The sequence below is a fragment of the Cheilinus undulatus genome, linkage group 8, assembly GCF_018320785.1.
Source record: "Cheilinus undulatus linkage group 8, ASM1832078v1, whole genome shotgun sequence".
Taxonomy (NCBI): Eukaryota; Metazoa; Chordata; class Actinopteri; order Labriformes; family Labridae; genus Cheilinus; species Cheilinus undulatus.
Window position 1 is genome coordinate 51,621,605 of NC_054872.1, and position 27,368 is coordinate 51,648,972.

At 39.9% G+C, this 27,368-nt stretch overlaps 1 protein-coding gene across 1 annotated transcript in view; it reads right to left on the reverse strand.

The window, feature by feature from the left end:
- Positions 1–27,368, reverse strand: part of LOC121513667 (atrial natriuretic peptide receptor 1-like) — a 155,327-nt gene that overhangs the window by 8,522 nt on the left and 119,437 nt on the right. The window contains exons 6-15 of the mRNA XM_041793565.1: positions 19,212–19,306; positions 14,818–14,953; positions 14,622–14,706; positions 13,827–13,944; positions 13,661–13,735; positions 10,698–10,775; positions 6,159–6,263; positions 6,011–6,082; positions 5,508–5,670; positions 3,084–3,239 (exon numbers count right to left, since the gene is read on the reverse strand). Coding sequence (XP_041649499.1) covers positions 3,084–3,239; positions 5,508–5,670; positions 6,011–6,082; positions 6,159–6,263; positions 10,698–10,775; positions 13,661–13,735; positions 13,827–13,944; positions 14,622–14,706; positions 14,818–14,953; positions 19,212–19,306 — 1,083 coding nt within the window. The remainder of the gene's footprint in view (positions 1–3,083; positions 3,240–5,507; positions 5,671–6,010; positions 6,083–6,158; positions 6,264–10,697; positions 10,776–13,660; positions 13,736–13,826; positions 13,945–14,621; positions 14,707–14,817; positions 14,954–19,211; positions 19,307–27,368) is intronic.

A 27,368-nucleotide genomic window follows, 5' to 3' on the forward strand; every position in this document is an offset into this window, starting at 1 on the left:
CAGTCTATTTCTGCAGAGGTGGAGGGCTCAGGAAAAACTAAACGGTTATCAAACTGTTCAGTGAAAACATAAGAAAGCTTCCCAACTGGACTGAGGAGGACGGAGCTGCCAAAATCAAACAAAACCTTATCACCAGGCCCAAGTGCCATGCAGAATGATGTGGTTATCTCAGGCAGTGCTTCTTTAGTTTACAAAGCACCAACTCTGAGCACAGAAACAGACTCTAGTTAACCTTAGAGCCTTGAAAACCTCCCAAGGATAAACCTTTATTTATTTACGGACTCTTGTTGTAACTGAAGGCCTGGGTGGATTCAGGGTAAGCGTTTCTTTGTCTAACAGCTTCTTAAACTCCCTTTAAAACATCTGCATCGCCTTAGTTACAGAACTACATTTCTCTCCCAGAGCTTTTTGAGAACCTGAGAGGACAGATTTTCTAAAAGTGTCAGCTGTTGTCCATCTCTATCTCCGAGTATAAAGAAAATGAAAGCAGTAAAGACCCAAGGCTGCGTTTAACAAATCTTTAACATTCAAATTGCAGTGAGATAGGAACATGGGAGAAATTAGTGTTTTCTCTATATTTTCAATTTTGTATCACAGTTATGATTAAAAGTTGTGGTTTTGCCTTTTTATTTCATATTTAATGAAATTTATTTATTTAAATCTCATATTTTGACATTTTAAACTGACATTTTGGATGTTCTCATATTTTGATTGTTAAATGTTATGTTTTCAATGTTATCTCAGTTTTGCTGACCATTTCAACTCTTAACTTTAACTTCTATCTCATTTTCATACCTTTTACAACTCATGATTTTGACTTTTATCTCATTTTATGATTGTTAAAAATCATGGTTTTAGTATTCTATCTCATTTTTTGCCTTTTAAAAACATTATTTTGACTTTAAATGCCATGTTTTTACCTTTGAAACTTATAAGTTTGACTTTTTAACTTACTTTGTTGACCTTATAATCTCAAACTCATTCAGGCTGACACTCAGTGGTTAAATATCGACCCTGTTAGGCCCTCAGGTTAGACCCAAATTCAGAATCCAGCCCCTGCTGTGATTGAGTTTGACACCCCTGAATTAGACATTTCATGTAATATTTTCAATTTTGCATCACACAATTATGACTTAAGCTTATTGTTGTGATTTTGATTTACTATTTTGGCCGTTTCCATTTGTGATTTTGACTTTTTCCTCTCATTTTTGACCTTTAGAGTCACAATTTTAAAATTTAGGTCATATTTTAAACTTTTTGCACATATTTCAAATTTTATGTCATGGTTTGACCTTTTTAACTCCCAACTTTGACTTTTAAGCCTTTATTTTGACCTTTTAGACTCATGATGTTGACTTTTATTTTAGATTTTGACCTCTTAAGCTCATGATTTGGACTTTCTCTCTCACACAGTTTGACTTTAAATTTTTTTGACCTTTTGAACAAAAAGGTTTGACTTTATCTCAGATTTTGAGCCTTTAAACTTATTATTTTGACTTCTTCTTTTACCTCAAAACCATTTATTATCAGTGCAAAGTTTTTTTCTCCCTGTAATTTATTGCAGGTGAAAATGAGGATGACAGTTTATGGTTTAATGTGGACCCTGTTAGGCCCTCAGGTTCGATCTCAATTCAGAATCTGGCCCCTGCTGTGATTGAGTTTGACACCCCTGGACTGATGGGTAAGAGTCAGTCCTTCCGACCCTGAGCAAAACTACCTCATCTCCTCTAAACTCGCCTTACTTTCTACACAAGACGCACTGATCAGCTGATACTTATTGCTGTATTGTCGTCCAGCCACGTCCTGCCGCTGTCACTAATCACCAGTGGGGCTGCGGCTGAAGGATCTGCAATTTATGTCACTTTTTCAGTCTTTTCTGTAACAGACTTACAAAGCGGGGCATTTTACCTTCTTTACTATGCTAGTTTATAAAATAAAACCCTGTGCTAAATCTAAATTTGCAATCTGGGTGAAAAGAGTGTGCAGGACTGAAGCGCCTGCCTTGTAAAATTAAGGCAAATACTAATAAAACATTGATTCTGTAACAGTAAAATATGATAACCCCACAAGATCACAGATAAAATATCAGTATCCTATTAAACAAAAGGAATTTAGGAACTATGTGTCATCTGTTTTAACTTCTAAGATAGTATTTCGTATATTCATGTATTTCGTAGGTCAGTTATAATGTCAAGACTTTAAAAAAAATAAACGTTTCAAGACTTTAAAAGCTGCTTTAGCTAAGTTTGTGGAGCCGGCGCCCAAACACAGAGGCTGCAGTCCTTAACGTAAATGTTAGTTGCACATCTTCCCCTTTCTCTCTTCCATTTTTCCTGTCTCTCTTTTCAGCAAAACCCCTAAAAAGTAACCTTCAGAAGCGTCTCTTTAAACTGAGGTTATATGTGTTTTCATATTTACAGAATCACACCTCATCTGTAACTCTGCTGTTCTTCTTGTGGTTTGGAAACTGAAACTTTTCCATGCCATGTTTAAGTTTTCAGGGATTTACCCCACTCTTGCTGTGATTTCACCGCAGCTTTAATAAAGATAGATGAGCTCCTAACGGGCCGTCCTGAAGCTGTGTGACACTCCAGCGCTGGCGGGTTGAAGCCTGGAAAGAGTTTTTGGAAATTAAACTGGAAAAACAACCAATTTGAAGGAAGTGTTTACAGCTGGATGTTTACCAAGTCAAGAAAAGAAAGGAGCTCTTGTGTTTTCAGTGTCTCTGACATACTTTCAGTCGTCTCTCCTCTCTGATTCTCCTCGTCTGTCAGGGTCTAATCGCTGGTTTCAGTCGTGTCATGCTCCATTTCTAATTCTCCTCATTCAGCTGCCGTCACGACTCTTATTTGCTTCAAAACCCTCCATCCACCCACTCTAGACCCCGGCTGTACTACGGCTACCCTTCTTCAGCTTCTGTCATCACACTCAGGTCAGCAGTTTGAGAAGCTCATACACTAGAAGGTTAAAGGCCCTCCAATAAATCCTCCAGTGTGTGCTGTCAGTAGGATTATCTTACTGCTCCACATCCAGTCAGAGCCTAAAAAAACAGATGTAAGAGACGGGACAATTATTTCAACCACCTTTAGGGCTGAGTGGTTCCCCCTCCAAGTAAAAGGCTCCTCTGCGCAGCGCCACCTCCTGGAGGATGATACCAAAGCCGTACACGTCTCCTTTCTGCGTCCCCTGAGGAGGAGGAGAGTCCATCCGGAGCAGCTCCGGAGCCATCCACAGCCTCTCTGCAAGATATGCAGGAATAATCAGCAAGACAGAGATGTTAGGGAGGGACATTAGAGGAACCTTTAAATGCTTTTACACTGAATATCATTTCTCCAATATCATCAGAAATTTTTTTACATTTATAGTCATGGACAAAAGTATTGGCACTCCTGGAATTTTTCCAGAAAATACACCATTTCTCCCAGAAATTGTTGCAATTACAAATGTTTGTGGTGAACACATGTTTATTGCCTTTATGTACATTAGAACAACACAAAAAAAACAGAAGAAGAAGCCAAAATTGAAATAATTTTACACAAAACTAAAAAAATGGACCGGACAAAATTGTTGGCACCCTCAACTTAATATTTGGTTGCACACACTTGGGAAAAAATAACTGAAACCAATCACTTCCTATAACCATCAACAAGCTTCTTACACCTCTCAGCTGGAATTTTGGACCACTCTTCTTTTGCAAACTGCTCCAGGTCTCTCAGATTTGAAGGGTGTCTTCTACCAACAGCAGTTTTGAGATCTCTTCATAGGTGTTCAATGGGATTTAGATCTGGACTCATTGCTGGCCACTTCAGAACTCTCCAGCTTTGTCTCCAACCATTTCTTGGTGCTTTTTGAGGTATGTTTGGGGCCATTGTCCTGCTGGAACACCCATGACCTCTGACACAGACCCAGTTTTCTGACACTAGGCCCTACATTGCGGCCCAAAATTTTTTGATAGTCTCCAGATTTCATGATTCCTTGCAGACAGTCAAGGCACCCAGTGCCAGAGGCAGCAAAATAACCCCAAAACATCCTTGAAGCTCCACCATGTTTGACTGTAGGTACTGTGTTCTTTTCTTTGTAGGCCTCATTCTGTTTTCTGTCAACAGTAGAACGACGTGCTTTTCAAAAAACTCTACCTTAGTCTCATCTGTCCACAAAATGTTCTCCCAGAAGGACTGAGGCTTACTCAGGTACATTTTTACAAACTCCAGTTTGGCTTTTTTATGTCTCTCTGTCAGCAGTAGGGTTCTCCTGGGTCTCCTGCCATAGTGCTTCATCTCATTCAGATGACCACGTATGGTCCCAGCTGACACTTTTGCACCCTGAGTCTGCAGGACAGCCTGAATTTGTGTGGAAGTTGACTGAGGATGTTTATCCACCATTCCAACTATCCTGCGTTGCATTCTTTTGTCAGTTTTTCTCTTCTGTCCACGTCCAGGGAGATTAGCCACAGTTCCATGGGTTATAGACTTCTTGGTTATATTAAACACAGAGGACAAAGAAATTTCAAGATCTCTGGAGATGGTCTTTAACCTTCAGATTGTTCATATTTTTCTACAATTTTGCTTAAGTCCTCAGACAATTCTGGGCTCTTCTTTTTCTCCTCCATGCTTGGTGTGACACACACAGGCACACAACACAAAGGTTGAGTCAACTTTTAGACATTCTAACTGGCTTCAGGTGTGATTTCTAGATTGCCAGCACCTGTTACTGCCACAGATGAGTTTAAATGAGCATCACATGCTGGAAATAAAATGATTTATGCACAGTTTTAAAAGGGGGACAATCATTTTGTCCAGCCCATTTTTTGATTTAGTGCAAAATTATGTCGATTTTGGCTTTTTCTTCTGTTTTTTTTTTGTGTTGTTCCAATGCACATGAAGGAAATAAACATGTGTATACCACAAACATTTGTAATTGCAACAATTTCTCAACAAACTCTCTGGTTTCTCTATATGACAATTTTGAGATTATCTTCTTGAGAAATTGTTTGGCGTTGATTGTAACCGTGCCTTCTCCTCTTCTTTTCCAGTGCCTCACTCCTCGCCTCACGTCAAGCCCAAACCCAGCGCACTCTCACCCTGGAGCCCTTCACTACCCTGGACCCGTGGATTCCCCCCCTCCTCACTATTCAATTTACAATAAATCTGTTAAAACTCGTCATCCTGGTCTGCATTTTGGGTTCAACACACCACAACCTTAACAAAATGTTGATAATTTGGTAACATCTTCTTTATCTATTCAAGGACCAGACTGATTTAAATGTTAATTTTACTAGTTTTAGACTTATTTGTGGGAGTTCTCATATATGATCAGAAAGTTAGCACTAAAACCATTGGGCTGTGTTTTTGGGAGGAAGAACTTAGCTCTGCAAAAAATCGTGTGTTTAATTAGGGTCTGAAAAGTTTCCTTTTGGTGTCAGCGGTTCTTACAGTAAATCAGACCACATGTTGAAAAAATGTAAACTAAAGAATAAGTAGTGCACTGAGTTAAGGTAGCAGACTTACGAGCGTAATACGCATGAGCGTCTTTTCCTGAGTCACTGTCAGATCTGAAGCTGGATAAACCGTAGTCTGTGATCTTCAGGACGAAGCGGTTATCAACCACACAGTTAGACGACTTGAGTTTCCCATGAGAGACAATAACGCTGTTGTGTAGAAAAACCATGCCCTACACAGAGAGAGAAAAACAGAAAGCATCCAGAAAATATTCCCAGCTCCCCTCAGGACAGGGGGATCCAGAACAGAAATCACGGGTGGGAGATAAATGTGAATGCATGAAACACATCCAGGTATTTACTTAATGAATAAATCTGTACTGAACAATGGTGCACAAGAACTTTAAACCATTGAAATGTATATGAAAAATGACAACAAAATAAACAGCATTAATAAAAATGATACTCTTCTGCTCTGTTTGCAGGCTTTCTTGTGAGAAAGAGAACATTCTAAATTTAGCACTGAGTCGAGTCATCAGACATTATCGGTACGATGTGAATGCATAAACGTACCTTTACGATGTCATTGATGAGAGAGTATTTGAACATCCAGTCCAGAGTGATGCTGTCGTTCTCCAGGATGTCCTACAGACAAACACAGGCTGTTACAAACATTAATCACCAAACGGACCAAGAATTAAGGACAGGTGAGCACGTGTACCTGCAGACTTCCTCTGGGACAGTACTCTGTGATGATGCACGTGTTTGGAGGGTCGATGCACGCTCCAATGAACCTGGTGAGATGCTCGTTCTGAACGTCTCTCATCTACACAAACACAAAATAAAACATATAAATCAGGATATTCTTATACAAACCCGTACCTGCTAAGATTCTCTCTCACTAAAAACACAAATGAATGAGTATGAGCGAGTTCATTTCCTGGTCCATGGACTTCATTCTTTCCTTTGAGATCTAACTTTGAGCGTTCTCATTTAGAGAGTGAACTTTAGAAAAGGTGTGACAGTTTGTTCATTTATCAAACTGGCTCTAAATCATGAATGAGTTCTGTTGTCAGTTTTACAGCATCTTCAAATAAAGACAGAGGACCTGCTGCTGGAAACAGACACACCCATGCGCTCATTACACATCTGATTTTTCTATGACAGTCATTAAAGATACACTGTGGCTATTTTTAATACACCAGGATAATGTATCATCATGAAACAGGCTAATCTTACATCCTAATTTTCTGTTATGCACTTTTGTGCTCCCAGGTTAACATATATACATTATCTTTGAATTCACATTTTTAAGATTCTTGCAAATCACACAGTTGAGTTTTATATCAAAATATGCAGGACAGTCTCAGCTTTATGAACACTGAGGTCCATTTTTGTCTTAGAGGACTGTGTAAAGACTTACACTATATTGCCAAAAGTATTGGCTCACCTGCCTTGACTGGCATATGAACCCTAAGTGACATCCCATTTTTAATCCATAGGGTTTAATATGACGTGGGTCCACCCTTTGCAGCTATAACAGCTTCAACTCTTCTAGGAAGGCTTTCCACAAGGTTTAGGAGTGTGTTTATGGGAATTTTTGACCATTCTTCCAGAGAAACATCTGTGAGGTCACACACTGATGTTGGACCAGAAGGCCTGACTCTCAGTCTCCACTCTAATTCATCTCAAAGGTGTTCTATGGGGTTGAGGTCAGGACTCTGTGCAGGCCAGTCAAGTTGATCCACACCAAACTCTCTCATCCATGTCTTTTTGGAGCTTGCTTTGTGCACTGGTGCACAGTCATGTTGGAACAGAAAGGGACCATCCCCAAACTGTTCCCACAAAGTTGGGAGCATGGAATTTTGAAATCCAATCTCTGAAAATGTTTGAATCTCTTGTGAAAACACCTTCACTTATGTGAACTAAATGTTCTGGTGCTTCAAACAGGTTTAGACTTCACAAAAGTAGTGGAATATGTGAATAATATAATAAGTGAGTGCAGAAAACATCTAAAATCAAATTCTGTCGTATGGTTTCATAAGCATTCGATATTCACCAAAATGAAGCAGTGTCATTTTCATCATTGCTTCTCAGGATTCGCTTCAAGACTTCTGCAACAGCCAAACACTTTGCCATCATCCGGTCTAATTCACTCGCTTGCAAATACAATAACAGGGAGGACCTTAGAGATTGTCATTTGGTTGGGAAAAGGTTGACAGACAAAGGATTCATCCGATGACGCAGTGGGAGGTGTCGACATGTGCCCTAGCTCTCTCATTGGCCCTGTAACTCCGGCTCTGAATCACGTGGGATGGCAAGTGAGAGCAGAAGTGAAAGATGAGATTCTGCCAATCACAGAAGTGTTTGAACCACATTTCTAGGATGTAAAATGACAAAGATAGGCATAGCGAAAACATGCTGGTGAGTGCTTAGACCTCAGAGGGTTACACACACTGAACTGAAACTGAATTACTTTGATTTATGGGATTAAAGTTTAAACCAGTGGCAGACCGGGATATTTGAAGGGGAAGGGGTGAAAATGGTAAAAAGGGAACCTGATGCACTAAAAAGATGTCAAATATTTAACATGAAAGCACAAAACCTGGATAAGATTCAACATTTTCTATTCTGATTACATCAACTAAAACTCTGTAAAAACAGACGAGGAACTATGAACTATTTCACCACTGATCTCACAAAGATGACCAAGGGAGGACCTTAGTGAAAATGCACTTGATTCAAAGGAATATAGCAGTAAATCGGAGTAAATTCTCCACTGTTTGGCATGGAACCTCTCAGGTTTTTTCAACTATGATGGCACCCTGCCACTGGAAGGAAACCCTGGAGGCAATGCATCATTTAAAGCAGTAATACTCAACATGTGGCTCAGTTGTGATGATTTGTGGCTCTTTTATGTCTTCATTTGAAATATTATTCCCCCAGAAAACCTTTATAAAGGGAAACTATGACCTCAGAAATTATCCATTGCAGGTCACATTAATCAGTTTGAATCCCAACATTAATACAGTTGGCTTTAATTTTCAACATTTATTTACTTTTAACCCATTTTTACTGCTTTAAGCCCACTTTTACCATGCCATTTTGCCCATTTTTATTACTTCTATCCCATTTTTGCCACCAGTTTTTTGCCTCTTTTATCCTCTTTTTTGCTATTTGAATTTCTTTTCCCCTTTTTTGCCATTTTTGCCTCTTCTTGCCCATTTAAGCTGCATTTTGCCATTAAATACCATTATTTTCAGCATTCCTGCAACTCTTTGCTGCTTTTTGACCATTTTTTTCACATTTTTGCCCATTTTAGTCATTTTTCACTCATTTTTTGCCACGTTTTTGCTGTTTTTTGGCCGTTTTTTCCCACCTGTAACTCTTCTTTTGGTAACTTCTCACCCATTTTTGCCACTTACTGACCTATCCTGCCACTTTTTCTCCCTATTTTTCTACTTTTAAACCCACATTTTGCCATTTTATGCCTACTTTGCCCCTTTTTGCCCCTTGTTGCCACTTTTTTGCCACTGTTTGACCATCATTTGCCACCTTGTACTTATTTTTATTGCCACTTTAATCGGTTTTTGCCACTTTTCACCTCTTAGATTGTGACTCTCACAAAGGCATTTTTCAACAGTTTGGTTCTTTGGTGGAGCAGGGTTGAATAACCCTGATTTATTGTCTATTTAAAGGGGACCAATGAGAGCACTTTGTCAACTTTTCTCTACCTAAAGGACATCAAACAGGGTGCTTTGTCAAACTCTGTCCACTCAGAGAATACTCACTCGTGTTTTTCTATGTACAGGTGTATCAGAGGGGGTGGTGCTGCAATATTTATTCAAACATTAATACCCTAAGGGGGCACTTACTCCTCTGCCCTCCTCTGAGTCCACCAGTGTTTCATGCACCTTGTTTTTATTCATTTCTGTCCTATACTTCATTATAATGTGCATTTCAGAGCTGGATTTCTCCTCTTTGACTCTTCTTCATTTTTTAGCCAAAACTGAGACTCAAAAACACAGAGATCAAAAACCTGTAAAGCAGGGGTCATCAAGTACATTTGCACAAGGGCCAGATTTAGTCTTGCCAGAGTCTCTTGGGGCCGGACTTTCAGATAAAGAAAAATTAAATCAATACTTTGCTCTGATTAACATATCATTTTATTATTATTTGTAGTTTCTTTCAAAACACAGGACATTTTTAGGCATTGCCAGTGAGATCTATCTCGATCTATAATACCGTAGACCACAAGGAGACAGGCATGCCCACAGAATTGGCTGGGCTTCTGAAAATCCCAGAGAATTGGCCCTCAACAGTTGTGATTTAGCACCAATGTGAACTCATGTTTCACATTTAACACTACTTCCCTCCTCCATTCTGCCATTTCTGCAACATTTTTGGTACTTTATGTTATTTTATCACTCTTTATCCCACTTTCTTGCCTTTCCACTTCTTTGCCATTGGCTAGTTTTGCACCATTTTGCCACTTTTAACCGATTTTTTGATACTTTTTTCCCCTCTTTTGCCTCTTTAACCCATTTGTTGCCATTCTTTAACTCCTTTCAACCACTTTTCTTGCCCGTCTTATCCCTTTTGTTCAACTCCTTTATCTATTTTGCCACTTTTCACTACTTTTTTCACCATTTTTGCCACTCCACAACCCATTTTTGGTATACTTTTTGCTCCTTTTTCCTTTAATATGAATGGTTTGCCACGTTTTAACTATTTTCGCCACTTTCCTGCAAGTTGTTGTCCCTTCGTGCCACTCCACAACACATTTGGACGCTTACCACCAATGTTTGTCACTCTCCATCCCCTTTTCACTACTTTATTCATTCATTTTTGCCATTTTTAACACATTTTTAATACTTACTAATAATGGCTGACAAGTGAATTTCAATTTGAATATTTATTGCTTTTGAGGTGGATTTAACAGCTGTAGACATTCAAAGCAAAAGATACTCTTAAAACCACATTTTCTTTTCCTGCTTTTCTAAATTTCATGATCTTCAGGGGGCCAGACAGGAAGCTTTGGGGGGCCTGATTTGGCACCCGGGCCGCCAATTGATGACTACTGCTGTAAAGGGAAGGACATTTAGATTTTAACCTACCAGCCATATTTATAATACTCAAACAACCCAGAGCTGGAAGGAGCTGGGATGGTTCTGAGCCTCCACCCGTCCCTCTAAACTCCCTACAAAGACCTGAGTGGATCTGTATCACTTGTGGATGTTGCTGTGAGAGGCTCACTCACATGTTTGAGTTCAAACAGGACCTTCCTGTTCAGCTCGATGCGTTTCTTGCTGACGTATTTGATGGCCATGATGTTGCCCTGGAAGAACACAAAGAGTCGAGTCAACACAGATAGCTGCACATCATTCATTCACTGCAGCCATAATCCTATCTTAAATTAATACAGCTGAGTGTTTTCTTAGCTTTAGACTTCTCAACCAAACACAATTAGGATTTGTGTTAACCTGATTTGAATTTATTTCCTTATGAACAGGTAGTGGGAACCAATGAAATACTTCCACCCTTTTCTGTGAAACGGTTAGTTTCACATTTTCACTGTCTGGCTACCAGTTTTTTATTCAACATTACATGTGGATTAACATTATAACACATGGAAAGACTATACTGTGCCTATAGAAAGTACTGACCTCCTTGGATGTTTTATTCTTTTATTGATATCAATCATTGTTTATATCTTAAGCTTTTTTTTTTTTTTTTTTACCAAAAACCCCTCTTTAACATAAAAGTGAAAACAGATTTCTACAAAGTAATGTCAGTTAAATAAAAATAAGGTAAAATAAGTGACTTGACCCTTGACCCTGACCCTGACTCCATTCTTCTTTGCTAAACTGCCCAAGCTCTGTCAGGTTGTACAGGGATCAGAACTGAACAGTTCTATTCAAGTCCAGCCACAAATCCTCTATTGCAGCGGTTTTCAGGGTGTGAGGCAGGCCTTCCCTGGGGGGCCCCACAGGACTTCAGGGGAGGCACAGAACCATAAACCAGGAAAAAGGGGATTTGCTTTGCTAGCATCTGCTGCGCATGGGTTAAACTGGACTGATTCATAGTTACTAAAGACAACACTATTAAAGTCAGGGCTTTCCTTAATCTGCCCTGCTGACAATATACAGCAGTGTGATTCTGCTCACTGAAGTAAACACTATGACAGTCTCTGCGAGTGCAGGTTTGGGTGCTGATGATCATCAAAAGTGAGGCAAGGCTGAAGGTGGAGGATGATCTGCAGCGATGCAGTCCTGCATCAACTGCAGATTCATTCCCACTAAATTAGAGTGTAGAGCATAGTAATCAGGTAGTGGACAGACGCAAATATATCAAAAATATAGATTATAAATGCAAAAAAGTTTAAAGAGGACACATAACTGTTTGAAAATATAGTTGTATAAATTTTAAAAATTGTATTTTTCATATGGGCGGGGGTCCACAGAAAATTATTTTCTCTTAGAGGAGGCTCCCTCTCCCACACTTTGAAAGTGCTCTACTGGATTGAGGTCTTGGCTTTGACTCGGCCACAGAACATTCTCCTTGTTGTTTTTAAACCATTTCTGTGTAGCTTTCTATGGATGCTTCCGCTCATTGTCTGACTGGAAAATAAATCTTCTCTTAAACTGTAATTCTCTTGATTGACCAAGATGTTCCTATATCTTTCTGCATTCATTTTACCCTCTTCCTTTACAAGCCTACCAGGGCCGGCTGCTGAGAAGCATTCCCACAGCATGATGCTGCTGAGAAGCATCCCAACAGCATGATGCTGCTGAGGAGCATCCCCACAGCATGATGCTGCTAAGGAGCATCCCCACAGCATGATGCTGCTAAGGAGCACCCCCACAGCATGATGCTGCTGAGGAGCATCCCCACAGCATGATACTGCTGAGGAGCACCCCCACAGCATGATGCTGCTAAGGAGCACCCCCACAGCATGATGCTGCTGAGAAGCATCCCCACAGCATGATGCTGCTGAGGAGCATCCCCACATGATGCTGCAACCACCATGCTCCACAGTGAGGATGTTGTGTTTGTGTTCAGGCCTTAAAGCTCCATTCGGGTCTCATCAGACCAAAGAACTTTCTTCCTCTTGACCATGGAGTCTCCCACAGTCCTTTTGGTGAACTCTAGTCCAGACTGAATCTGAGTTTTCTCCAACAGTGTCTTTCTCTAAAGCTCTGGTGAAGAACCCGGCCAACAGTTGTTGTCTGCAGAGTCTCTCCCATCTCAGCTGCTGAAGCTTGGAACTCCTTCAGAGTAGTCATAGGTGTCTTGGTGTCCTCTCTCACTAGTCTCCTTCTTGCACGCCCACTCAGTTTGTGAGGACGGTCTGATCTAGGCAGATTTACACATGTGACATATTCCTTCATTTCTTCATGATGGATTTAACTGAACTCTTGGGGGATGTTCAGAGCCTTGGAAATGTTTCTGTCTCCATCCACTGACTTAGACTTTTCAGTAACATTTTCTCTGAGTGTTCTTTTGTCTTTCTGGTGCAATGGTAGCCGGGAACACTGACTAACCAGTGACTAAACCTTCCAGACACAGGGGTCTTTATACTCCAATCACTGAGACACATTCACTGATCTCAGGTGATCCCCATTATAATTTAAGTGTATCTGGAAGGAACCTGTGGAGACAAAAGAACCACTTCCACCATTTACTATGAACCACGTAGTTACAGGATATTATTGGTTACCTATTTGTGACAGCCCTACACGTAGATCAATACATTGCAGTGGGGAAAAAAGTAAAAATTAGGATATTGAGACTAAAAAGCCTCTAAGAAATGCTGCACTTACTGCAGACATCTTTTAAAGCAGGCCTTTTATGCTTCTGTAGAAGCTCAGCTCGTTTCTGTGAAATGTTCTCAACCACTGCTGAAATAAAGATTTGAAAGAAACCATTCTTCTTCAAACTACCGGGCCATTTTTTCTTTCTTCTCATGTAGGTATAAATTAAGTTGAATTATGGTAGAAAATATAGTGAGCTTTATGCAGCTCAATAAAAGAAATGTGACGTGCTTCAATCCTAGGAACCATCTAGAATCTTGTCAAAAATGTGTAAAAATAGAATCCTGGCAGGTAGAGAGAGCTCACACAGAGAGGAGAAAGAGCTGCTTATTGAGATGAAACCGTCTCTGATTACAGCCTCTGTTCCTTCACTATGTCAGACTTCTAGCACACAATCACACAGACTGACCTTATAGTATCCGGTCTTTGCAAAAACCTGCAGGTTTCCATCTGCGGTCATCAGGGAACCGTAGTTAGAGCCTCTCTGCAGGGAGACACACCAGCAGTGAGCGTGGTATTGGTCGTTGTTATAGAAAAGGGCAGGTATCTAACAGGTGCTTTAACCCTGTACTGACCAGTGACAGCGTGATCCTGCTGCCGCTCCGCAGAACTTTGTCTATGTTGCTCATTTGGATGTCGTCCCAGGTGATCCTCCACAGCTGAGCCACCAGCTCCTTCTCCAGCTTCATCCTCCTGCAGAGACACAGGGATATCGGTTTGGTGATAGAGAAGAAGATCTGTTTTGTTAGTATATTGTATCTATTTTCTTTAATGTGGTTGTGCCTGGAGCATTTGTGAGACAACTATCTGGTCAATTAGGTGCGCCATCGCCGGTTGCTGATTGGCTGATCTGGGTCCCGTGCGGACAGCTGGTAGGCCGCCGAGGAGCTCGTCTTTGATTTAAGGAGGAGAAGTGACGTCACCGCGGCGCAGGGGGAACCCCCATCTCAGTCATCTTTCAACCGGCCACGCCACAGCATCATCGTAGCCAAGCTCCATAAAGTGTTAACTTAAATAGTCTTTAAGTAATATGGTAAGGTAGGGGTTACATTTCTTAGTTTATCTCTGCGTAGTAGTTAACCAGGGAGATTGATTTACGTTGTTAGTGGTTTAATTTAAACGTCTCTCTCTTCCTTAGCTCTCTTAATTTCACCCCGAGGTATCCAGAGCCCTTTGTTATTGTGAACTTCTTTAAATTTGTGACAATAAATTATAATTTCGTTAAAAAGCTTGAACTTTAGTTGTTGTGGCAATTTGAGAGATGAGTGATTTGGGTCATCTTCATGTTGTGTCCTGGCCACCCCTAGACGGGGCATAACAAGATCAAGCCATAAAGATTTTTCTGTGAAGCTCTCACCAGCAGCTCTCACCTGTAGATGAAGATGGCTACGATGAGGGTCATCATGAAGATGAAGAAGAGTATGATGGAGATCATCTGGTGAATGGTGATCGTCTCTGCCAGAAAAACAAACTCTGATTAGCTTATTGTTCATAATTCAGGACAGATATGAAAAGGTTTTAAGCGTGCATATTCAGGTTTATTGTATTTTCGTTTTGCTCACTGACTCGTGAGGCAGATGGGGTTGTCGCCCTTAAAGCCGCAGACGGGGACATCAGGAGGGTGAACTCCACCGAGCCAGTGCAGAGACGTTCCTGGGATGGCGGTCAGCTGCTCCTCTGAGCTGTTATACACCAGGACGATCTGAAAGAACATAAACAGCATGATGCAAGGGTTAAACGTCTGGTTTTTACTGCAAAGTTTGTAAATCACGCCACCAGGGAAGTCTCAATCAGAACTAAATCAAAACAGAACAGGAGAATCATGGGAGATTCCCTGTTTCTCCACCCCTTTCTGAGAACTTAAAGATTCACTTTCACTTTCCCTAAACTTTACCAAAAGATATTTTTACCACAGGTGAATTGATTTACCTGGAGAGGAGGTGATCCAGATCACTAATGGCTTAGTCCTGCAGACGTCCTACTTCTATTTAATCCTAGGGGGTCACGTATTTGTATGTGGTCACAGTTTGGTGCACATAGTTACATGACGAATAAATCTAAGTCTTCCAACACAGTGGTTCTCAACCTTGGGGTCAGGACCCCTTGGGGGTCGTGAGGCACTGAGAGGGGATCTCCAGTGCCCTAAAAAAACTAAGAATATTTTTAAAATGACACTGTTGCCACTTTACACCAATTTTGTCAAATTTTTTATCCTTTTAATGATTTTTTTCCCACCAATTTAAACACATTTTTACCATTTAAAGCCTACTTTTGTCAGTTTCAAACTCTTTCCATCACTTTTTTCTGCCTGTTTGTGCCACTTCTAAACCAATTTTTGCCATTTTAGCTCTTTAATGTTGTCTCTGTTGACCCGTCTAGCTGCCTTTTGCAATTAAATGCCACTTTTTGCCCATTTTTCCCACCTTTTTTTGATTTTTGCCCAGTTTAGTCACTTTTCACTCATTTTTTGCCACTTTGGGGCCATTTTTGCCACCGTTTACTCATTTCTTAGTCACTTCCCACCCATTTTTGCCACTTTCTGCCCTTTCTTGTCATTTTTCTCCCAGTGTTTGCCACTTTGAGCCCATTTTTGCCACTTCTCTTAGTCACTTCTCACCCATTTTTGACACTTTTGTCCTGCTTTTTGCAATTTTTTGCCCCTTTTTGCCCATTTTTCCCACCTTTTTTTCAGATTTTTGCGCAGTTTAGTCACTCTTCACTCATTTTTTTGCCACTTTGGGGCCTTCTTTGCCACCATAAACTCAGTTTTTGGTCACTTCCCACCCATTTTTGCCACTTACTGCCCTTTTTTTGACATTTTTCCCCCAGTGTTTGCTGCTTTTAGCCCATTTTGACACTTTATCCCGTTTTAACCCCACTTTACTATTTGCTATGCCCATTTTTCTAGTTTAACCAATTTCTGCCAACATCTGCGTATTATTTCTTTCTCAGTTAACCCATTTTTGCCAATTTAAAGCAATTTCAGCAATACTTTAACTCCTTTATACCACTATTTATGCTCTTTTTTACCACTTTAACGAATTTGTTGCCCTTTTTTTTGCCATTTTTGCCACTTTAACCCATTTTTTGGTCGGCTTCTTCCTCTCACCAAATTCTCTGCACTGTTTTTAAAAGGCCTCTGGACTTCAGTGACACTAATACACTTTAACAGCTGTATGCAGATGTGCAGGAGTGAAGAACAGCGCCTACAAGTGTTTATTTAGGTGCCCTGCAGCATCCCATCTGTGTTTACATGAACTTTTCCACGGTCCTTTTCTGACAAATACAAATCATGATTTTGCATGAGTATTAAACACTTTAGCCCAGTGACACTCAACGTGTGGTTCTTTTCTGATGATTTGTGTGAGTTTTAAAGAGCCACCGTCACTATTTTACAATCCTACTTTGTCCACATTAAGCAGCCAGCCCCCTTCTTTGTTTCTGTATTTTACCGTTTCTTTAACTGCTGTGTGGTTCTACTAATAATGCATGGTTAAAGAAACAACCACGGTACATCTAGACCTGCCTCCAGACTCACCATCATGTCTTAGCTCACCATTTAGGAACCAGTGACCTTCTAAACCTGGAGTAAAAGTGATATTTTACAGCAATATGACACTTTAATGGTGGGACTTTAACCTGGACTCTTCACTAAAACACTTCAGTCTCTTTGGATGGATCCTTTCTGAGCCCAGGGAGGATTAACTGTTACAGAGCGATGGTCTCACCTCCACACTACGACAGAAACGATTAGACAGAGCCATGAAAAGAGAGAAAAATGCGACGGGGAAACTGAACAGAACGAGACAACTAAAGAGACCTATTAATGTGAAAAAGCCTGAAGCAAGTGGGCGGAGGTCAGACATTTCATCTCTCTGACTCTTCGATTAGAGACTGATGCCTTTTCCAGGTTTCTGTTTCATATCTCTCGTTTACCTTTTTCTCCACATGACCCTTTAACACCAAACTCAGACAGGATGAAAAAAACAGCATTAAAATCATTTTTCTGCTCCACAGTGGCTGAACTTCGTAACATTTTCTTTGACTCCAGGTAAAAACAACATTCTCAGGATGTAAAATAAATGCTTTTCATCAGATACTTCTGATACGTCTAAGGTCCAGTCCAAGCATAGGCAGATATTTGGTTAAATTTAGGGGGTTTTCTATGTTCCAAAAACATCTTAGGTGGGGCTCAGTAGGTAGAGTCAGTCGTCCCAGGACAGGAAGGTTGTGGGTTTGATTCCTGGTTCCTGCAGTCACATGTTGCTGCGTCCGTAGGCAAACACTGAACCTCAGTTTGTGAGTAAATGTGTATGGAAGTGTATGAAAGGGATTAGCTAACACTGAGGACCAATTCACCATAGCAACTGTTGCCATCAGAGTGCAATGGAGGCAAAAGACCGACTGCTAAGGCTCATGGGTAAAAGTCTCCAAGTCTCTGCTGATTCCATAGCTGAAGAGTTCTGGACTTTCTCTGGCATTAATGTAAACAATAAAACTACAGCAGGAGCTTCATGGATGTGTTTCCATGGTAACAGCTGCATGCAAGCCTCACAGATGGAGGGGAGAAAAGCACACCAACTGTGGAGCAGTGGAAACATTTCTGTTCAGTGACCAATCATCTTCTCTGTTGGCAGTCACATGGATGAGTCTATGCTATGCTTCTAAATGTGTAGCAACAGTTTGGGGAAGGCCCTTATTCCAACATGACTGTGCCTCAGAGCACAGAGAAGGACTGTTGGTTCTTTGCAGATCATCAGAATATCACACAGTAGTCCAGAACTCCCCTGGTCGGTGATTTCTGCGTCAAGAAACTCAACCAGAAGTCCAAGTTTGGAGCTGTTTATGACGATGGCACACATTCAGAGTACAGAAATAAAAACATTCTTCACTCTTAAGCCTATTAGTATTATCAGTATTATCCTACTGAGACCTGATCTTTAGTTTGGAAAGCATTTTTAGTTTTTCCCACATTTCTGGGAAAAGAAGTTAAAACTTCAACCTTGTCTCTGAAGAGGGATGTCTTGGAAATTTGCCTTTCCAAAATCCTTCCAGATTCCTGTAAAAAGTACCCCAAAATGTCTTTAAATAGTCCTCAAATCTTTCAGTAAAAATATACCATAAATTAAAAACATTGCTTAAAAATTTTCCCCCCAAAAAATCCATGTAAAATCTTTAGAATTTACAAGCATTTTTCTTAGCAAATTCTAAAAACAACTAAAAAAATATTCCCCAAAATTCAATGTAATGATGGAAAAATCCAGACAGTTTCCTTAAAATTTCCATGAAAACCTCTGAACATTTCAAAGGGTAACCCCAAACTCCCAAATTCCCAATCCTATTCCCAAAAAAATATAAACAAATATCCCAAATTTCCTTGAAAATGCCAAATAAATAAATAAATAAATTCAAAGCAAATTTGCTTAAATCTTCAAATTAAACTCTCTAAAATATTCAAACATATTCCAGAGTTTCCATGAAAATACTAACTAATTTCTAAATTAATTCCCCAAAATATCCAAACAGCAAATGACTGAAACTCTAACAGACGTGTTACACAGTCATTTAAAAAATCTACTAGCAGAAATAATGTAATGTGTGCATATGTGCATGCAGGGTCTCTGAGGTTTCAAAAAAAAAAAAGGAGACACGGCAGCAGGCAGGAATCAAAACCCCTCCATCTAAAGTCTGGATGGAGTGCAGGGCCCATCTCCACAAAGTGGTTTGGTTTGGTTCAGTCCAGTTCTGTCATGGTTGAATTATAATCATCCAGTCTCTCTCGTTGTACCAAGAAATCCATCTCTTTTAAGAGATCCAGATCATTCGGCTCAGCTCAGTAGAGCTGGTTGTTCGCCTCCTTCTTTGGTACCAGTTTGTCTTTTTAAATGTGGAACGACAGAGGAAGGAGGAAAGGACACTGGTACTCAAACAGGAGTTAGCTTTAACATGAGTAGATTTACCTGGAAGGTGCTGGTGTTGGTGTCCATCATGTCCCACAGAGCGAAGTCCGTCTCTCTGTCTCCAGTCTCGTCTAACTGGACCACACCTGTCACACCTGAGGAGCAGGAAAGACACAGAAACAGGGTCATCATGAGTCCGTAATTCAAACTCGGATAGAAAAGACCAAGACGTCCTAGAAAACTGCATTTCATCTCATCTTGCAATCACCAATTGTGATCAAACTCCTGCAGGATAAAGCAAACTAATGTGGAATAAAAAGAAGTATGCTCAACTGTAAATCATTACTCATCAAACACTGTCCACCTGCTGTTTCATTTACCTCACAACTAAATGTTTAAGTGCAGATTTAGTCAGATTTACAATGTGACTTCATGTTGTAACAAGAAGCTCCTGCAGAAATGAAGCCTGTATACTGACACTAACGCTGCTGCTGGTGGCAGATGTGCTGGAGGAGAGCTTTATTTTTATGTAAATCTCCTCTGACACCCGAGAGCTGAGACTGATATGGCCTTAACAAGGGAGCGTGCAGCTGCCATGGAAACACAAAGAATGAGCAAAAGTGGCTGAAAGTTAGAAAGAAGAAACTTGATGAGAGGAGGAAACAGGAACACAAATAACCACCCGTTACAGCTGAGGCACGTGGAGGAGAATCTGAACAAACAATGCATCAAACCTGGTCTCCTCCCTCTCCTCTTCCTCTCCTCCATGTGTGTGTTCTTATAGGAGAAAGCTGCAGAGTGATAACTTCCTAAAGTATTCAGACCCCTCACTTTCTCAGCTTTCTTGTGATGAAGTCCAAAAAAACAATCATTTCAATTCTTACAGTACCCCACCATGACAAAGGGAAAACTGAAATTATTTTTTTTTTCTGTTGCAAGTCTACTGAAACAAAAAAACTGTATTCAGACTGTTGAAAACTGCTGAGAGTTTACATAAAGCTCCAAATTTGTCACTGAGGAGAGTCTTCATCTCTCCATTCTGCCATAAAGCCCAGACCTGTGGAGGGCTGCGGTGATGGATCTCCTTCTGGATCTTTGTCCCATCTCTTCCAGGATCTCTGGAGCATACTGACAGTATGCTTTGTGTATGACTCTGCGTACAGAATATTTAATGTCATTTCATATGTTTTATTTGTAGTTTCACAACTTCCAACATTATTAACCTGTGGACGACAGTCATATCATCAGAGTAATGTAAAGAAGATGCTGACACTTGCTGCCAGTGCTCTGATTCAGCATTGAATTGAGGGAGAGACAGTAAAAGTACGCCACATCTAAATACACCACTGTGTTGAGAGAAAGAGCTGTGATTGGCTGGGATTGTGATGGGAGCTGGGAGGTGATAATTAGGATCAGCTGGCCATCAGCTTATCAAAGCTGTGCAGATGAGTTCCATGTCCTGCATGAAGTAACGCTGAGCTTCATAAAAATGGAGAGAGTGAAGGGGAGGGGCTTAGTCATTTTTTAATACACTGTATATCAGAGAGGAAAAAATTGCAATGTGAGTTTTTGTTTAGTTTCATTCAGCTCCTGTAGATGAACACAAAAACAAAGTTTATCATACAAACATTAAAATTCACACTTTTAAAGCAGTAACCTTTAGAATGCAGTGCTTTTAGATGTAATAAAGCATACATCTGATCTATTTTTACACTGTTTTAACCCTCGCTCCCTTGTAATTGTCCTTGTTTGTTTGTAATCATCTGTCCTTGTTTGTCCATATTCTGGACATACAGAAAACTGTTAATAAAATAATCATTTTTCAACCTTTTTTTTTTTTTACTTTCACTGACTCAAATCTCTTCAACAACTTCAACCCTGACCACTAAAAAAAAAAAAAACAGAAAAGAAAAAAATCAATGTTGCACCCTTTTTACCCCAGTTATACTCCTATGACTTGGATTCAGTGAGATAGCGTCCGTGTTGAACAGATGAGTCTATCGGAGCCAAAAACACGCCAGTTTTACCATCCTTTTCTCGAGCCCCCTCCTCTACCAAATCATATGTGAGTGAATGCATTTGTTCATGTTACATTTATTTTATGTACAGACATGAAAAATCAGAGGAAATATGTAGGATATGAATCACGAACGCACATTTCCACCTCTAACCAAAATGTGACCGTGATTATGCTCATTACGTGCATATATAAATTTACTGCATATTTGAGATGTGATCTATTCTCTCCTATTGATGGAAAGGACCCGTGCATCCTCATGCATGTCCATCCACTTGCTATGAAGTGAGGGCAAAGTTGAAATTGTCCAAATGTCCCCCTTTCTTTGTCCCAGACTGCAGAACTCGGCAGTAGCATTTTCGACTCTAAACACTCCACTTCCAGGATGTCCGGCTGTAAACAAAGATGCAGATTCGCACCCGAGCACACACGCAGGAGCACACAAACTTTTCCTGATACATGAAGCCCACTCTCAGACATCCATATCTAGAGGCACAAATCGTTTCATTTTATTCTGATGATGTTTAGTGGATGAAGTAACGCTTCAAACACACTTCAAACACGCTTCAAACAACATATAGCAACCTTCAAAAGGTTGCTATATGTTGTTTTGGTGCCACAGACACACAGTCAAAAATCTGTTTTTAATGGAAGTCTATTGTCCAGATTTTGGACAAACAAGGATGGATGGAGCTATTTGGCATCAATAGAGTTCTATGGGTAACACAGGTTTGTTTGTTTTTTTTAATATTAAGAAAAAAAATAACTTAGGCCAAATTTGATGCCTCAATCTATAAAAATGTGACTATCAACTCAAAATAATGATGATAAAAATGATGAATGTCCTCAAAATGGACGTAGTAGGATCCGAGGGTTAATACTTCTATAGCAGTGATTACTGTTAAAAGCTGCATGTCTCCTACAGCGCTACGTAAATCTGATGCATCTGAGCTCCTTTTTATTTACCTCTCTACATTTATGATAATCTTCCCAATGTAAGGGAAATTATGTAAATTCCTTTGATTTTAAGGAGTTCTGGGTGATGAAAGCCTCGTCCCAGCCTGTCGTTAGAGGGACTGAGGAGGAAGAGAGGAGGCTGAGGGGGTCAAGCTCACTTCTCTGCTTTGTGTAAGGAGAAATGAAAAAAGCTGTAAGAGGCCAATTAGAGATGATTGAATTAAAAGCTAGGTGTGAGCATGTGATGGAGGCTGGTGGCTATTAAGACCCCGACCACTCATCGCCATAGAAACAAGGAGATTAGGGAGGAAGAAAGCACTGGGTGTGATTGGTCAAAGATTCAAACATGGAGGGAAAATATGGAGAAGTAAGTGATGGCATTCACTTTATTCAGAACAAAAACGTAGTGATAGGACTGATAAAATCAAAGGAAATAAAGAAGAAGTTCATATTTACACCCACATTGCTCTGGACTCTGTTGGTTGATATTACGCAGCATGTGAGGGGTTAAACATCACTTTAACCTCCTAAGACCCTGCATCCACATATGAGCACATTACATTTTGGCTTTCCTACATTATAGCAATCATTTCTTAGTATTACAATTGATGTGAAAAATGTCCGTCCAAGTTGAAGGTATTTGCTTGAAATGCTGGGATAATTTGCTTTTTGGATATTTTAGGGAATTTGCTTGGACGTTATAGAAGTATTTTTATTGAAATTAAGAGGATATGTTTGTATATTTCGGAGAGTTTCGTGGTTTTGAATTTATTTCAATTTTTTTAATGCATTCACGAGTATATGGGGACATTATCCAATCCAATCCACTTTATTTATACAGCACATTTTACAAAACATTACCTTTACCAAAGTGCTGCACAGTGACTAAAACAAGTAAAAACCTCAGTGAACATAAAAAACATCATAAAATACATAAAAACTTCACAGGGACTAAAAACAAGCTTAAAAGGAAACACACACAGTAGGGCAAATAAAAACAGATAAAAGACACACAGCAGATCACACAACTCTCATGCTGAGTTAAAAGCCAAGGAATAAAAATAAGTTTTAAGATGTGATTTAAAAGTAGGCAAGGTGGGGGACGTTCTGATTTTAATCTAGACTTTGGAACAAAAAGACGGAGTTGATCGCAGAGATCTAGACGGGGTGTAAACCTCTAAAAGGTCAGAGATGTACTTGGGAGCAGATCCATTAAATGACTTAAAAACAAACATTACAATTTTAAAATGAATTCTGAAATTAACGGGGAGCCAGTGAAGGGAAGCGAGAATGGGGGTGATCTGGACTAACTGTAAACGTGCAATGGAAGCTTGGTTTAATCCAATATAAAGTGCACTGCAGTAGTCCAATCACGTAGAAATAAACGCGTAAATCACTCATTCTAAGTCGTTAAAAGATAAAACCGATTTAATCTTGGATAAAAGCCTCAAATGATAAAAACTGGATTTAACCACAGAATTAATCTGGTGATCCAATTTAAAATCACTGTCGACCTTCACACCAAGATTACACACTGTGGGTTTAACATAGGGTAGAAGGGGGCCCGTTCCTCGTACCTGGCTAACTCAGTTAGCTGGATAATTTCAGGATAACCTGATGTCAGTCAGGCTTGTTCCGTGCCTTGAAGCAGGTTAAGCTAAATCACTATAGCAACAGATCAATAAACTTAAACCTGCTCCAGGGCAGGTTGATTTCAAGGAGCTGGATCTAAAGACACACCCCCCAAAAGAAAAAAAGGAAGCTCCCTTCCTGAGAGACCAAGTCGATTTAGGAGCAGTAATAATCCGTGCCACATAGGGAAAGACTGATCCGAGATCACCAGGATCCTTGATCATTTTCTGATGATTTTTTTGTATGAGCGTTACTGTTTCAGTCGCTAAGGCATTATTTATTTGCAGCAGCTGATAGGGCCAATACTACCTGGTGCAGCCGTGCACTCACTGTCACTCAAACTTTGTGTAGGATTGCGTTTTTTTTTGAGTGGCACATACAAGGAACATTTCCAATTCAGCACCATGGAACAGATGATATTCCCTTACCACACTGAAGAATGTTCTTGTGTTTTACTTAACTTGTTCCCAAGTTTGCTTGACATTTGGGTTTGTTTTATATGATGCGATAAAAAGTGCACAATATATAAATATAACAACAGATATCTGAGCCTAGGCTGTATAAAACATATTATCAGCAAATTAGTATGCTTACTAGTACCTTTAGAAAATACACAAGGTTCATTAATGATAGAAAGTAATTAATCTAAGTCATTAGGCTACGAGGTTACGGCAAACACACATTCAAATTAATAGCCTAGGCTATTGCCTTATACAGCAATGCATAACTGGGCCTACATATTCCTTACTTGCACATTTAACTTGTCCACAGTCCTTTGCCAAACTGCTCGTCTCGCCTTCGCTGCAGCCAAGGTGTTGGATTTCACAGTTACAATGTTTCTGTAATTTTCAAACTCCTCTATGATTGTTTGCTGCTCTGTTTGTGTGAAAAATGTCGCGCTTTCCTTATTATTCGCCATGAATTATGACAGACAATCGTGATTTCTGTGATCCACACTGCTCCCTTTTTATGTAGAACGGGCACGCACAAGTATCCTGATCACTCATGTCTGGTTCCAATTAACGACACTGATTTAGCGCGATTCAGCCGTGGAGGAACGGACTTAGCCAGCCTTCAATCATCACGTTAATTAAATCAGGCTGAAAGGACATAACTCTGATTATTTGAACCACGTACGAGGAACGGGGCCCTGGTCCACAAGCGAGGGAACAGTGTTTCCATTGAAGCCAAACACAACGATATCAGTCTTACTGTCAATAAAACTTAAAAAGCTAGAGGCCATCCAGGCTTTGATTTCATTGAGACAGTCTAGCAGATGATTAATTGTGCTGCCATCTCTTCTTTTTAAAGGCAGGTATATTTATGTATCATTTGCATACAGGTGGTAGGATATACCATGTTTTTTTAAATCAAACCCAGAGGGAGAAGGTACAGGGAGAACAGGACAGGGCCTAGGATGGAACCCTGTGGGACTCCACATGAAAGAGGGGCACAAGAAGAAGTAGAGTCTCCAAGTCTGACCTGAAAGGATCTATTAGACAAATAGGACCTGAACCAATTTAGGATGGTACCTTTTAAACCAACACAGTGTTCAAGACGAGCAATGAGAGGTGTGTGATCTACTGTGTCAAAAGCAGCTGTTAGATCTAAAAGCATTCAAAGAGCTGAGTCACCAGAATCAGCAGTCAATAAAAGATCATTAAAAATCCTTAAAAGTGCAGACTCAGTGCTGTGAACAGCCTTAAAACCAGACTGAAAAGTATCGAGAATGCCATGAACATCTAGATAAGACTGCAGTTGTAAGAGCACAGCTTTCTCTAAAACTTTGGAAATGAAGGGAAGCTTCGAGATTGGTCGAAAATTAGACAGTACAGAGGAATCTAAATTAGGTTTTTTTAATCAAAGGTTCAGCTACAGCTTGTTTAAAACAAGCCGGGACAGTGCCTGATGTCATACTGCTGTTAACAATCATGTGAACATAAGGACCAATGCTTTCCCACACCTCTTTGAAAAGACAAGGAGGGATAACATCAGTGGGGCAACCAGCAGGTTTTAGTTGAGTTACAATTTTTTTGAGTGTGGAGAGAGACACCGGCTCAAACTGCTCCAAGACAGAAGAGCAAGTGACAGCTCCAGAAGGGTCTATGGAGGGGGGTGAGATGTGGGCTCTGATTGAAATTCTTACCAAATTTCAGGGGAACTGGATTAGAAATTTGGGGTTCAGGATTGTCCTTTGAAATTTCAGGATTTTTCTTAGAAAACTTAGGGGGTTTGGGTTGTTTGCATCATTTTCATGGAATTTTGAAGAATGTTTTTGAAATTTGCCAAGAAATTTAAGGGGGAATTTACTTTAATATTTGGGATATTTGCTTGAAATTTCTCAGGAATTTGCATGGAGTTTTTGGGAAATATTTAATTGGATTTTTCAGGCTTTATAAGGAAATTTCACTGGAAGATTTGAGGACTATCTAAGGAAATATTTTGGTACTTTTTATTAGATATTTTAAAAAATATGTTTAAGAATGGAATTTTGGGGGATTTGGAAAAGAAAAGAAATTCCTGTTCTACAAGACTGATATTTTAACTCAGTGTTACTCAACCCCACTCAACCAAAGAGCCAAATTGTTGAAAAATACCTTTGCAAGGGCCACAATCTAAGTGGTGAAAAGTGGCAAAATCAAAAAGTTAAAGGTGGCAAAAATGGTCAAAACGCAACAAAAATGGGTGAAAATGGGAAGAAAAAGGTGGAAAGTAGCAAAAATGGGTGAAAAGTGACAAAAAAAATGGCAAAAAATAAGTGAAAAGTGACTCAAATGAAAAGTGGTGGAAAAAAATGGTGAAAAAGGGCAAGTGGTAAAAAAAATGGATAAAAAGTTGCAAAAAAGTGTCTAAAATGGGCAAAAAAGTAGGGAAAAGTGGCATTTAATGGCAAAAGGTAGCTTAAATTGGAAAAATGGGAAAAAAAGTGGCAAAAAATGGATAAAAAGTTGCAGTCAAGAGTGGCAAAAAAAGTGGCAAAATTGGCAAAAAGTAGGTAAAAAGTGGTATTCAATGGCAAAAGGTAGCTTAAACTGGCAACATGAGATAAGAATTGCAAATATAGTGGAAAAAATGGGTAAAAAGTTGCAAAAAAAAGATGCAAAAATGGGCAAAAAAAGTAGGAAAAAAGTGGAACATAGCGGCAAAGCGTAGCTTCAATGGATGAAGAGATGAAAAAGGACAAAAAAAAAGTTCCCCCTTTTTTAAGGTTTTCTGGGGGAATAATAAATGAAATTAAGACATAAAAGAGCCATAAATAATCACAAAAGAGCCACATGTGGCTCCAGAGCCACAGGTTGAGTATCGCTGTTTTAACTTATCAGGATGCATTTATCACAAATAAGTGTGAGAAAATAAAAATGCTCTCCAATAAAGGCTCAGGTCTCAGGAGGTTAATGTGAGAAAAAACAGACAGGCAGGATCTGAGTGAGTGATCTGATAATAAACAGGCGCTTTAGCCATGATGACATGTAAAATGGTGATGTCAGAAGGGGCGGGGTCACAGAGTCAGATAATAAAGCGGCAAGCGGCAGTCGAGTGTCCTTGTGTCAGAGGATGACATTTACAGACGCGCTTATTGGACGGGCGGGCGCACTCCTGCCGCTGAAATG